At 43.9% G+C, this 14,524-nt stretch overlaps 1 protein-coding gene across 5 annotated transcripts in view; it reads right to left on the bottom strand.

Moving 5' to 3' along the window:
- The window catches only part of AUTS2 (activator of transcription and developmental regulator AUTS2), a 658,144-nt gene that overhangs the window by 500,299 nt on the left and 143,321 nt on the right, over positions 1-14,524 (bottom strand). For all 5 annotated transcript variants that reach the window (XM_052688467.1, XM_052688465.1, XM_052688464.1 and 2 more), the window contains exon 2: positions 4,176-4,385. In XM_052688467.1, the coding sequence (XP_052544427.1) occupies positions 4,176-4,385 (210 nt within the window). The remainder of the gene's footprint in view (positions 1-4,175; positions 4,386-14,524) is intronic.

Here is a 14,524-nt window from a genome sequence, read left to right as displayed (position 1 = left end):
AACAGCTCTTAGAAAAGCAGTAATGAAAGCAGTTGCTAAAGAGCACTCAGATGTCATTGAGAGACTGCAAACCCAAACTGTAAATAGCACATTGTAAATGGCTTGTCAGCAGCCAGCTCTCACTGGAATCGTGCTGCCGGTGACAATCAAACCCATCTGCTCAGCTCCCACCCTGTAGCACCACGAGCCCTGCAGCTCACACCAGGTCCCACAGTGTGCTGTTACCTGCCGTGCACAGCCTTGGCTCCTCACCACCAGCAGGACTGACGGCAGCCCTCAGCAGGTACATCACCCACTGCAGCAGCAGGGCACTGCCACCTCCACACCTGAGGCTGAGCCTGCTGCAACCAGATCCCGAGCACAGTTGATGTCTGCAAGTGACGATGGAAGGGCAGGAGAGCAGCCACCAAGCCTTAGTTTCCTGTCTAAGACATGCAGATTCAGGGCAAGACTGCCAAGGGATCTCTGACTCAATTCCGAGAAGAAAAAGTTTCAGTACTTTTCTCCCCTCCCCCTTATGTGATTCATGTAAATGGACTGCAAGGTTAGAGCTAATGCTTGTAGCTGATAGCTCTCAGATTGCGACATGCATCTTTTTACTCTTCTTCCCTCTCTTCCTTTTATCACACTAAAACTAACCTTCTAATTCACCTCTCTCTCCATCACCAGCTTTCCTTCCTTAATTCATTTTCTGCCTCTCTGCCAGTGTCTCTCACTCAGCACCAGGAATTGGGATTCAGCTGGCTTAGGCACAGCTCCATAGCACACAATGCCATCTCCTACTGCACATAAAGCAGCTCACAGACTTGAGCACAGAACCCAGACTGCTGCTGCAGAGCAATACATACACTGAAGAGGATCCTCTCCTACAACACAGCACGTGAATCTTCCAGCCAAGGCCATAAAAAGGCAACAAAGGAGATGGTGGGGGTAGCAGAAGTCAGCATCTTCTGTTCTTTCTAGAACAATTACCCCCTGAACAAAGAACACTGATCTTTCCTCTTGCTACCAACACACCTGCTGCAATCAGAGCCCTTTATTCCTACCATGCCCCATTCTGCTCGGACCTTGAGGAACAGCACCACATTAAACACCATTACAGTTTTCTTGCCATCCCTTTTCTAACAATACTCACTTCAAGATTTCCACAAGAGCATTAAAGGAAATGCATAATAACACTCCATCTACCAATTAATGTAAAGGAAATTAAATCTAAAATGCTGGAGAAATATTCTGATGAGTCTTATGTTTGCTTAACGCCAACTGAAGTTTCCTCAAGGCATTTAATAAGTACATTTATAAGAGCTCACAAAGAAGAGTTCAAAAGTCTTCTTGCTAGTAAAATATGAGCCTTAATTAACCTATAGTTTCACATTTTCCGGATTTCAATAAACCTGTAGGCATTTCAGCATAGCTGAATAAATACCTGCATGAATACTGCAAGGATTTTCTCTGAAAACTAATTAGCAGTCCTTCCAATAGCTGACTTCAACTGAATCTGCTTGATGAGGGAGCTTCGTACTGCAAATCCTGCATGTGAGAGTTACTGCCAGCAGATAACAGATTTCAGAGAGACGTACCAGACAGGACTGTTACTACTGGTAGAACGACAAACAAGATCTCCAGGTGTAAAACATTCCCAACAGGGACAGACTGCAGCCTAACTTGTTTGCCAGCACAGGAACACAAGTGACAGTGCTGAGATGGCATCCTGCCATCCAACCATAACGTTCACATGTGACAATTCAGGATTCCTCTGAGGACAACGGGAGCAGGACACCTTGCTTATGTCTAAATCACACAGCCTTAATACAGCAGAGATTCCATATAGATAGATAGATATCCAGCAGCAAGCTAAATTTACATTGAATCACAGGATGGCACTGGTTGGAAGGGAAAAAAAAGACTATCTGCCACGAGCATGATGGCCCAAGGCTGCTGCCCAAGGCCCCATCCAACCTGACTTTGAATGCCGTCCGTGGCTTCTCTGGGCAGCCCACGCCGGTGTCCCACCTCCCTACTGGCTTCAGATCTTCCTACTGTGTCCAGTACAAGACAGCAGTGGGCCCAGTTCTTGACTTGCTCTCATCTAACAGGCAGCTTTACTTCCAAGCCAGAGCCCAGCACAGCAGTGGGACGACAATGGGAAACCAAACCCAACGCACAGCCAATGGCTGCTCTAGGAGGGAAGATGTTATATGTTCAGGGGGAACTAATCATCCTCAGAACTTATCAGCCTCCTTCCTTTTTTTCAGGATCTTTTCCATCTGCCTTGAAAGAAACGGCAGAAAATATTTAGTATAAATACTGCATGTAAAAGTTGTGTGCCTTTTCAAATAAGCTTTATTGTCTATTACATATTTTTCTTCCTTGCACTTAAAATACCAAAGCCACTTGGATTTACAAGTACCTAAATGTTCTTAAGACTAAAATGTTCTTGTCTAAGGAGCTGTACCCCTTCCAAATGTATTAAATTTATACTGAGCGAGATATTTTATTTCCTTTCAGGTTTATCCCTCAGGAATTAAGCAGAGTTCTCAGATTTATCAGCTAAAAGGAAAAGCATTTTCCATGACATTTGTCAACTCAATACCTTCCAAGTCAGTGTATATTTATTTTTGAAAACATAACCTCACAAATAACCTCCATCAGCAGGTTGGCTGATTCCTTCATTGCTTAAGTACCAGGCAGAAAGGTTTCACCTGACAGCAGGCTATGCCTGTTGTGTGCATAGAAGTGCAAGAAGTCAGCTTTTCTGAAGGCCAGTTCCTACTGTACAAAGCAGAGATACTTACCATCTCACATACTGAAAAGAAACACAAAGAAGGCGGCTTAGGTAAACACAGAAAACAACGAAGGAACACAGCAACTCTCAACATCGACTCATATACGTTGCATCAACTGCCTTGAAGTATCTGCCAGCCTTCCTCAGAAACAGAAATAATACCAAAATGAGCAGAAATACCTTTAACAGGTGTGGTAGTATAGATATTATACAATTTGTTTGCATGGCTGAGCTCTATAATCTCTTATTTTAGTTTTACATACACCCAATGAAAACACTTTTACCAGGCTCTGCAGCTCATTATCAAAATGCAATGCAAGTCAACAAACTTGTTCTCAAAGTTTTTCCCATTTCCCTGAGGTCACAGAAGTAGAAAACTGAGATTTGCTGCTTCTCCATTAAGTTTCTCAGCAAAGCAATGTTTGGTTTTCACCAACCAATGATAAAGACTCGTTTAAAGAACACCAACTATCTCCATTAAACAGATGCATCTTGGATGAAGAGCCAACAGCATGACTCAAATTTGGGTCAAAGTTGACCTCTTTTATTGTTTCTTCAGACTTCATCACTGCAGGCAATGAGCCAAACAACCAACAGGTACAGGCCATAAGTAAAACACCCAAGACCTGATTTATTTTCAGTATATAATAAACACACAGGATACCACTCATCAAAAAAGCCAAACATGGCTTTTGTTGCTAGAAAAATGACTTCTGCCATGAATTTTTTCTGTCTTAAAAATGGGTAACACAGCACTGTACAGTCCTGAAGAAAAGAGACCAGCACTTCCAGCCTCAAGCTTTCCACTCCAGGATTCTGCACATTTGTACACCTGCAGCTCAGCAGATGTAAGCCATCCTCAGCGCAGAGCAAGCAGGAAATTCTTCTTCCAGATAGGTGATCAGTAACCCAAAAGGGCTCATGCTGGTAGCACTGACATCCTACAAATGAGTTCCTCACACCCATAATGAGTCTTAAGAGTTTTGTCTTGATTAACAGCTGCTCTCTCACAACTCCCTCACCTTGCCCTTCTTCAGAGAGAATCTCAGGTTTCTGTGTCTAAAGACAAGGTGTATTTTCAACACAAAGTCTGCACAGCAGCATAACACACACATTTATTTGCACTGGCAGCATCACAGTCAGCCTACATGAAACTGTTTCCAACCTCTGGACATCCATTAATCAGTTCAGCTCCAGAAGCCACTTTCTCTCCCACTCGGTCAATCTCTTCTCACACCAAGACTTGATAGCAAGCGGCACCCAAGAGCCCAACAGGAAAGCAACCACAAAGGAGTCAAAACAAACCAGAGATCCATTAAAACAAACAATCCACTTCTACACACCATGGGCCAACAGCCAGAGTCCCCCCTCCCCACACAAGCTCTCCTACCTGTCTGTGGCCCTTCAGTAATTTCTTCCTTTTCCCAAGGTGCTGACAAAGATTGCGATCGTTCTCTCGGTCAGAGCTGTACTGGTGGTGGTGAAGTCTGTTCTTTTTCGGAAGATATGACAGCCCATTGGTAAGTGCTTCCCGTTTCTTCTTGGCCAGAGGATTCTGCCGCTTCTCCACGCGTTCCTGAGGTTTCAGAGCCACGTCCTTCTGCAAAGGAAGAGAAGAAAAACTGGTCAAAATACAGCTGGGATCTGGTCAGCCCTCTTCAAGTAGCAATTTCCAGAGCGACCATCTGAACACACTCAAGGCAACGCTACGGTCACCAGAAGACAAAACAATCCTCACTGACCTCCAGGTAAACAAGAGTCAGCCAAACACTAAATAAAACATGTGAGTGAGTGCGCAGCTTCAGATTTCATACCACGAACCTCATAATTCTCTGTCGTGTCACGCATCCGCTGAGCATGCATTTAGAAGACAACATATGTTTATAACATTTAACAATTCCCTTCTATTTAAACAAGCCTTGGCCTTTCACATTTCTTTGTACTTATTTCTTTTGACTTATACTTGACAGGACAAGGCAAGAGCTGACCTAAAGCCAATTAATGTCAATGAATCTCAATTGCCTTCAGTTGATTCTTCCTCAAGCCTGACCTCAGTACATTTCCAAATCTCAAGGAAAAAAAACATCAAAAGAACAACTTCTATGGTTGTATTTGCACACTTTGAAAGTGACCCTTCTTTAAACTCCAGAATCAACATCTATCTATAAAAAAAACCACTCATGTCTCATGCAACATGAACACAACCTCTGATACTCAGCCTTCAGTTACTGTATTTTCTTCCTGATATCCTGCAACCATTTTTTGTTTTAAATAAGTGCTAATTTCCCAGTGATACAGAATGAATGGCAGAGGAAGATGGAGGAATCACAACGGGTCCTTGGGAGATGCTACTGGGAGAGTGGACATGACAACACATATTGGGCTTTTAATGAATGCAATCAGCTGAATCCCAGCCTCTCCAAGAACTGCACGCATAAGAATACAGTATTCCTTCATAAGGACACGCTACTTCAATAGGCTAACACTATAAGCATCTCCTACTAACATTCCTGGCAGCTTTGACTAAAAGCTCTCTGCTCTGCACCATGAAGTGCTGTGATATTGTGAGCCTCCATGCTTTTTTTTTTTTTAATCATCACTTAATACTGTATCTGACAGCAGGACAAGCTGGAAGAAACCAATTGGTGGACTGGTCTCTGTGTCACACTGTGACTCCAGTTTAGGAGAGTATAATTCCAATTATGCTATATTTAAATTACAAAAAAAAAAAATATGCCTACAAGCAAAAAACAGTTTGCCTTTAATTAAATAATGCTCCCCAAATGCACAAGAACGTCATAAAATTCATAACTGAAACCAACTTGACGATTAATTAAACCGAAGCCAGCAAATTTTCCAATCTGGTATTGGATAAAAGAAGAATTTCACATGCATTACAGATGGACAGCAGCTGTAAGACTTTCTCTGACTTTCTGAGCCACTCCCCATCACATTTGTGCTCCAGATCCTTCAGCACTGTATCACAGAACAGCCACGCACCTTATGATAAATTATGCAAGTGCACTGGCAATTTTCAGCTTGGAACCAAAAAAATCCATTGCTTTATGAACAGCACATCATACCAGTGCAGGGGTTCAAACGCAGAGCTCATGTTTGCAAACAGAAAGAAAAACAAAGAAAAGGGGAGGAACCTTCCAGAAGAAAATAAACATTCTCCTAATGATTAAATTGCTTTGTGGGATTTTTTTTTCTTCCCCCCCCCCCCGCAGCTGAAGATCTCAATGAAACAGTGGCAGGTTTCCAGAAGCTTATAAAACGTCTAATGGGAATAACACCACCACCAAGAAATTACTAGCTGCCATTAGCTTTACATAGGGTACAAGATGGGTCAAATTTTGCAGAAGACTGCAGGCATGCCTGCCTCAACCATCCCTGTAAGACTCCCACGTTGTAGCCAACCTCACCAATAATTTCAGGTTTCATGGTCTGTCAGACCTACAGGAAGGTTTGGCTCACACGAGCACTGGGCCACGGGAATGCACACACATACCTACAACAAAGATAAGCAACACCAAGGCCACCAATCCTTCTGCTCTCTATGAAAACAGCATATCTGCAGGAACAACCCGCAGAAGCCTCCAAAAAATAAGATGCAATAAGAACAGAAGGCAGCTCCATACACACACAGCTTGTCATTCTGCAGATTGCGGCCCCTAAACGCACCTTGGTAGATGGGTTTACTATGAAATTTAGACACAAAGACTGGTGTTTAGACAACTGGGGTCCTCCAGAACTGCTAGCTGCTTTCTGCCAGATGACATTGCTGCAGAGAAAATTACAGAGCACTGTGGGTCAAAACCTCCTATTATCCAACTGTACCACAGAGCCTCTCGTCGCATTCAACAGATACAATTTGGTGCCTAAAATACACTTATTTGCTTGCTCCAAATCTGTATCTGCAGACTGGACTCCAACAGCACACGTTAAAGCTTGGAGACGCGCAGGCAGGATCCACTACAACCAGCTCTCATAGCAGCCACTGCTCTGTCAATCTCACTCCTCAGAGTGCAAATGGCCCCGGACCATTCTGGCACACTGAGTGCACACGAGGCTGCAGAGGATGGGCACAGATTCTGCCCCCTTTGAAGGAGGCACTCTGCTGGGAACACAGCCCTGCACAAACCACTTCCTCACTCTGACCTTTCTCATCCCATTCCTATTTTCTGTTGTTGAGACAGGACAACAGCCGTACTGCACCGTGTGCTACTTTAGTCAGCAGAGTCTTAATTATGGACTTTAGGCATTGTCATGATTAGAGTAATAAGCTGCAATTACTCTAAGGTGACAGGGCTGCACAGACCTTATCTACATAGATAAGATGCAGTAATATTTCACGTCGAGGCATATTTCTAAGCAGCTGCCACGGAGCTGATTTGAGCACACCCTGCAAACGATGCATTCCAACTTTAATGTAAGCTTTCTTCCTCTCCTGCCAGCACACAGACCCACACATTATTAAATAAATCATACAAACATATTAGGCACGGTTTAAAACAACCTTATTCGGAGATATCTTTCATCAGTAAAGTGCCTTAAGTGTATCAGGAAGGTGACTTACACGTATAAATATGTAATTACACACAATTCCACAAAAAAGTGCATTAATATTTATGAGTGTACTGTACCATCTCAAAAAAAATAATCCATTTGTTTTGCTTCTGTTGGGCACACTCATCAACCCAACATCTTTGCATCATGGAGAAGAGCTGCCCTGCTAACAGGTCCTGTCATAACACTGACGAGTGGGAGGCTCTGCCATCATCACAGCTCCCACTAACAGCACCAGTCCCAACCCCAGCCCTGCACTGGTGCAGGAGGAGAAACAGCTGCTTGGATACAACAGGTTAATTCTACTACCAGGAGGCTTGAAGGACACACAGCACTCTCACTGAGCACTAAAGCCTCCAGCAAGCCATGCCTTACTTATTTCAGGAAAGTCCATCTTCCTCCTACCTAAGTGACAGCTTATTAATTAGACATCAGGTCCCCAGTGGCAGCCAAGCATTTCTTCAGACAGCCTCGATCTCCTCAAGTCATCATTAAAGGCCATTTTTCTGATCCTAGTGTTGTAAGAACTTACTTTCTGAATTCATGCTGAATGTGAGCCCAGGTATTATTTCTGAAATGAAAGTATATTACAGTGTGCAAGTAGTGTAGTAAGTAATAACTGTGTCAGGCCAAAACTGTATTCCAATTATTTGCTTGTCAGGCTCCTGCTAGTTCACAATAGCTTTGTGTAAGAGCCTAAGAGTTTACACTTCACCTCAATAATAAAATTAGATATAAAGAATTAAGAGACTTCTCTTAAACACCCCAAACTACTCCATAGCCATGAAATATCAGCGTTCTCTAGAACAACTGGTTTGAAACACCACCAGCCCAACCATGTCTTGAGTGCATGCATTTTCAGCCTGAAACCAAGTACCTCTATCATCAAATCACACTGCAATGAAGGTACCTGTGGAGCCCTTGATAGAATCAGAGAACCACAGACTGGCTTGGGTTGGAAGGGACCTTACAGCCCACCCAGTTCCAAGCCTTGCATGGGCTGGGTGACCCCCAGCTCAGGCTGCCCAGCACCCACCCATGGCCTGGGGCACCTCCAGGAATGGGGCACCCAGAGCTCTGGGCAAGAGGGAAGTTGTGAATCTTCCTGGGTTTTCTGTTAAATTTGGGAAGAGCTTTTAAAGCTGATGGATGAAAGTGCCTTAAGACTTCAATCCTTTCCTCTCTCCGTAATTCCTTACTTTCCTTCTGGCAGTAACATCAAGATGTAAAGGTCTGAGAACAAGGCAGTGAGTAGACCCCGCAATCTTTCATAATCAGAAAATAAAATGCTTATAATAATCATTTTGCTTCCCTCCAGATAAGATAGCTGAACACACTGTGCCTTCTTCTGAATGCACAGTTAACTCCCCAGAAGTGTTTATCTGAGGGGAAATAAACTATGAATCCTCCTAAAACACCACAGGAGAGAAAGGAAGGCAGGTATACAGCACGGTGCAAAAGAGAGGACTCACCAGTGTGGCAGTGATGGCATTTTAGGACTCTAGGGCCCGGTGAGGATGTCACCCGGTCCGGGCACAGCAGCCCATTTGCTCATCCCATTTGCCATTTTTCCAAGTTCCAAGACCTCAGCAGAAAGATTTAATCTAGCTTCATTTGTTGCCTTTGTTTCCATGAAATTACAATTTGTTGCCTTCTGCACGTGTTTCAAATCTGAAAAAAGTGTTGTGCAAAAGGGGCTGTGCAACAGACTGAAGATGGAACGCCGTCCCAGCCTGCAGGGCTGTACGTGGTGCTTACAGATGAAGGCAAAACAATAGAAATGCAAGTTGCTGTCTGCTCAAGATATGTTTTATAAAAGCTTCTGTAGCAAAGAGATTGCTTTGATTTTTCATCCCAACGTCATTTGTTAACAACATCATTGATAAACAGACGGCAGCTTTTCAGGTGCTGCTGATTTGAACTGCACACACAAAAAAGCAGCACTGAAGGCACATTACTGAGGTTATGAAGTCAAGGACCTGGAAGTTATGAAAGGCCAGGACTGAGGCTGCAACCACCACCCGAATTCAGCCCTCCTGCTCACAGGCGTTACGATACAATCTTTAATTACATGATGGCACGCCATTATTTCCCCCTGCAGAATGGAAGGTGCTCGGTTAATGAGCAGCCACTCAGCATCTTGTTTTCACCTTTTTGTTCAACGTGTGGATGTTTACTCAGGCTCCATTCAAACCCTCTTCTGAATGCACGGTTATTAATTTCCTCAAGGGCTTTTTGCACAACCTCTCGCTGTAGCATCGGATGCTCAACAAACACCACCAATATAGATCTAAAGGCAGCTCAGCCAGAGGAGCATATTTCACTCTTTGCATTTTAGAGGTGGAACGCACAGCCCTGACATGTTCAGGTCAGCAACGTCTGCTAATTTTAAGCACCCACTAGGAAGCGACTGGGATTTGATTTCTCAAAGAACTCAGCCTAACAGAGCACTTTATCTAATGAAGGACAGCTTTCATTGATTGCAGCAGTAACTGGGAGCACTGAGCTCTCCTGCAAATCAGGCTTTAGCAAGAGCCAGATAATATAAGGACACAGACAATGGCTATTTCTAAAATACATCATTTGATGGCCTCCCTCAATGCCACGTATTAAACGTGCGATGGAAGAAGAGCTAAAAACGGGGCTCTACTTACATTTAACCAATCTAAGCAAGAGGAATACCTGCTGCAAACCTCACTGTATGCCTGCCAGCTTTGGAAGCATCTCCTGGACACCAGACCTTACCAGGTGATCTAAAAGGAGTATTTCACACAGCAAAACAAACAGCCCCAGACAGAATTTTAACCAACGCATCATTCCTTTCCTAAACATACAGAGTTTGGACCCAGATACTCCTTTTCCCAACAATTTAATGACACTTCTTACCTCAAATCAGATCTGGGTTGTTCGTTTGTGATTATTTACACAATTGCATAACATTGGTTCTTTGCTTTACCCCAACAACTTTCTCACATTTAATTAAACCAACCACTTACACGCGTGTCTGAGCCTCACTGCATTCAATGGGATTTTAGCAATATTTAACACGTTCTTATCTTACAAGCTTTCACCCTGATGTGATAAAAAGCATGTTTAAAATGAAGTTTCTGTAAGTATTTGAGTACGAAAGATTAAAACTTCCTCCTACACATCACCTTTCACAACAGCAGAACATAACTGCTCAAGTGTTCAAGGCCACTCAGGTCAATAAAACAGCAGCAGCAATGTAGAGAAGAGCAAATGGACATTCAGATGTGTTCATCACCAGGCATACAAACACTGCACAAAACGGGTGTACAGATGGAGCACTTCTGCTAAGGTCTGCTCCCTCATCTCCTCCCTTTGAAACAGGCTTCCCAAGGAGGCTGTGGATGCCCCATCCCTGCAGGCATTCAAGACCAGGCTGGATGTGGCTCTGGGCAGCCTGGTCTGCTGGTTGGTGACCTGCACACAGCAGGGGGTTGGAACTGGATGAGCACTGTGGGCCTTTGCAACCCAGGCCATTCTGTGATTTCTGTCATGCTAGGGCAGGATTTGGGTCCCACATCTGAGTGCTGTTGGCACACAGGACTCACCCCAATGCTCTTACACCTCCAGGACCGTCCCGCATACACAGCCCTTGCAGCAAAGGGAAAGCTACTCCTGCTTTAAGGGTTGGGCCTTCAGTAAATGTGCTCAATATACCCTGTGAGCAGCACGGGGTCCTCACAAACTGTTTATTGTCGTTCTCTGAGGAATGAAAAGAAAGGGAGAAAGAGTGCAGAGAGCAAATCCATCCCCAGAAGTGCTCGCTTTAAATCCTGCTGCCAACACTGAGGGCTGCACTGCTCTCCTGCTCCATTATCATTAGAGATAGGCACAGGGAAGCAAGCATTTACCCAGCACCCAACAAAAGGTGAATTTGTGCCTTTTGCTAATTGCACATTCACAGTAACAATCCCATCGCTGCACACAGCGCCTTTATTCCACGCAGCCAAGCCATGCACAGCAACACCTTAATTTGATGCAAAAAACACATTCATTCATAGGGACAAGCCAGGGTTGTGTACGTTTCACACACATACCTCTGTATGAGAATAACAGTGAGCTTCAGGTCATGAAAGAAACAAACATTTTTCTCCCTACAAAACTCATCTTCCGTGATGGAGAGAAGCCAACTGAACAGGTATCATGTACCATATCAAGTAATGGCATCTGCTAATGCAAATAATTTCAAATAATTTCAGTTCAGCTAAATAACTGAGAGGCTCTCCAGTTCCACACTGGTATTTTTTTCCCCCTTTACATGTGTTTGCACTTTTTGTTTGGATTTGAAATGGAAAGGATAATTCACAAATCTTAGCAGAGCCCTGCAGCTAGTGTTTGACATGCACGTATCAGCTTAGGAGCCAGCTGAGCACAGAGAGGCTCTATACTGGGGACACCACAGAGGAGGTGAGATTTGCTGCCATGTTACCTTTGAGAATCTGATCTCCAAGAACTGACACAAGAAAAGCTCTGAGACAACACAGGTAAAGGCAGCTAGGATATGGACTGCCGTAACACAGGCAGAGAATTGACATGAAAACACGTGTGCTTATTGCTGTACTGGAAACGAACAAAATGACAACACAAATGAGCAAAGCAAAGAGGAGATTTAGAAGAACTTCTCACAAAGTCATCATAAGGTTACAATTAGTGTCTTTTTTAATGTAATTTTGAAACAACTCTCTTCCATCTCATGGGCCAAGAAGTCCAACTACTTGCAAGACCACCTCTTCTCTTTTCAAAGCTCCTGCTGCCCAATATTCCTCCTCTTTCTCTCTCTTGGAAGCTCTTAACTCTACTGCTGTTCTCAACACATGGCATACAACCTCACACAAAAGATTCACAGAGACATTTAAAAATGAAATGATGGTAATTAGAGAATGAGGAGAGAGAAGGAGAGAAACAGAAGGCGCAGAGATAGAAGTGCATCACTTGAGACGAGCTTTGTAATACGCTTCATTAGGAAAAGGATCAGAACCTTTGTGCAATGAGAGAAAAAACAACAGCTCAACTCCTCTGCAAATGAAACCTTCTAGTACTCAGGCTGAAAAAAAAAAATAAAATAGAAAAGAACAAAACTTTTAAGACTGAGAGCAATACGTAACCTTTCCATTTGCAGGCTTATTCTTCCCTTAGGAAACAGATAGACTGAAGATAAATTTGATGATCAAAAAACCAGAGGGATTACATTCTTGTAGAGTGCCTATCATTGGCAAATCCCACTCTGCAGCTCAGAAGTGCAGCTTAACATAACAGACCAGATTTATCATTGCCTGTCCTTCTCACCACTTACAAAGCAGCTGCAAGTTGCTCCCATCTCAAGAGTCCTCATTCACATTCACAGGTGAAATAAATGCCAGGATTATTTTGTTGTTCCTTTACAAAGCTATAAAACACCGAATCAGGAGCAGACAGTCAAGGCCCACCGCAGCACTGCCACATGTATTTTCTGTCTTTGCTCCCCTGCTCCTGCTAACACGTCAAATCCTTGCAGCAAAGCGTTCATTGCAGCCCAGTGGCTGCTCTGAAATCTACCAGGCATCAGCCAAAGAGCACCAGGTGCCCTCAGCCATTCCTAGGAGGGCAAACACGGTTCCTCCCTTCTGTTTCAGATGCATAATGTGTTCAGTGTGAATACATAGAAAAGGAAAAGTAAGGATAATGACACCAATCAGTTTTGTTACAGGGCACAGACTCCATAAAGCAGCCTCATACACCTGAGAAAACATCATTTACAGCTGAGCCAGGCTGAAAATACGGCGCTTCCTGCAAATACTCAACTTAAAGCTGCTCTGTGGGCAGATCTTTTAAAGGATGCTTCAGTTTAGATGTTCAGAGCAACTCAGCGGCTGGAAAAGCAATTTCTGCGATGCTTCTTGTTTATAGCCACCTAGAAGCAACAAATCCAACTTAGCAGGGATGCAGTCAGGAGATCCGCAGCTCCCAGACACAGCATCTCAAGTCAAGAGCTTTCCTAATGCCTCCAGCAAACTTGAGAGGAGTCACAAAAACTGTGAATGATACAGCATGAGCAATGCTTAGATTCACAGCACGCTTTATCGTATATCAGGCTGTCTCGACTGAACTTGTAACCATTTTTCCTGTAAAAAGCATCCGAGCTGCTGTCTCTCTGTAAAAATTTGCCTAGAGCAGAAAGCAGATAAAGCTCTGCAACGTATCTCTGGAGAGCTGCGGAATATCTTGAAGAGAATTAGAACCTTCCCAGGTATCAGCCTGCGCTCAGAAGGAAACCTTTCCTATTGAAGATTTGTTTTCTAAGCTGCTTGTTGGTGCTGGTATCCAAATCTCCCCTGTCTGATCTTATCACAGCTTGTACCCTGCCAGGCACAGGATTACAGCTGGCTGGACTGATGCTGTGTTATTAACGTGGGCACTTGGGGGATGCTCAAAATTCCTCATCTTCCACTGGCTGTTTGACCTGCAGCAAGTAAGCCGAGCCCCAGTCCACAAAGCAAGTATTCAGGGGCCAAAAACTATTTAATTCCCATTGAGTGATTTTCCAAAGGAAATAAATGGCTCTGAGAATTTGGGCCTTTACCCTTCCGTGCACTGGTGCTCATGTGTAAAATGGAAGTAAGACACATCCTATTTCATCTGCGCCTCATAATGCTAAATACTTAACGAGGTAAAGGGATCGGGCACTGCAGGAACAAAGGGGCCACGCACACGCATGGGAGAAGCAAACACTGCCAAGGTTCCTTCCAAAGGAGGGAGCATTCAGCAGCTCAAACAGGGTGCTGAGGGGACACACAGGTGCTCCTCCCAAGGCCACCAGCACACAGAATCTAGAGCATGTTTCAGTGCTGGCATTAAATCCTGTGTAAGCAGGGTCCCTGCATACAGACCCCTATGGATGCAGGCAGCAGTGGTGTGGGAGAAGACCCCAGTGAGGAACGAGGGGCATATGACTTAAAAGAAGGAATCTGAGAAAAAGGCCATTTTTTTTCCTCACTTCCGCAGTCAGTCCCCCATTCCCTACCCTATTTTATACCTTGTGTTTTTAAAGCATTCCGTATAAAATTTAAGTCCAGGGCAGAAAATAAATCCAAACCAACATGCCAAAATGCACTCAAGCTCTGCTGTTTTATTATGAGGCAAAAAATGACCTCAAAAACCTGGACT

The sequence above is a fragment of the Tympanuchus pallidicinctus genome, unplaced genomic scaffold (genome assembly GCF_026119805.1).
Source record: "Tympanuchus pallidicinctus isolate F22 unplaced genomic scaffold, pur_lepc_1.0 scaffold24, whole genome shotgun sequence".
In the NCBI taxonomy this organism is placed as follows: domain Eukaryota; kingdom Metazoa; phylum Chordata; class Aves; order Galliformes; family Phasianidae; genus Tympanuchus; species Tympanuchus pallidicinctus.
Note: the sequence above shows the minus strand (reverse complement) of the source record. Positions and strands in the feature narration are given on the sequence as shown.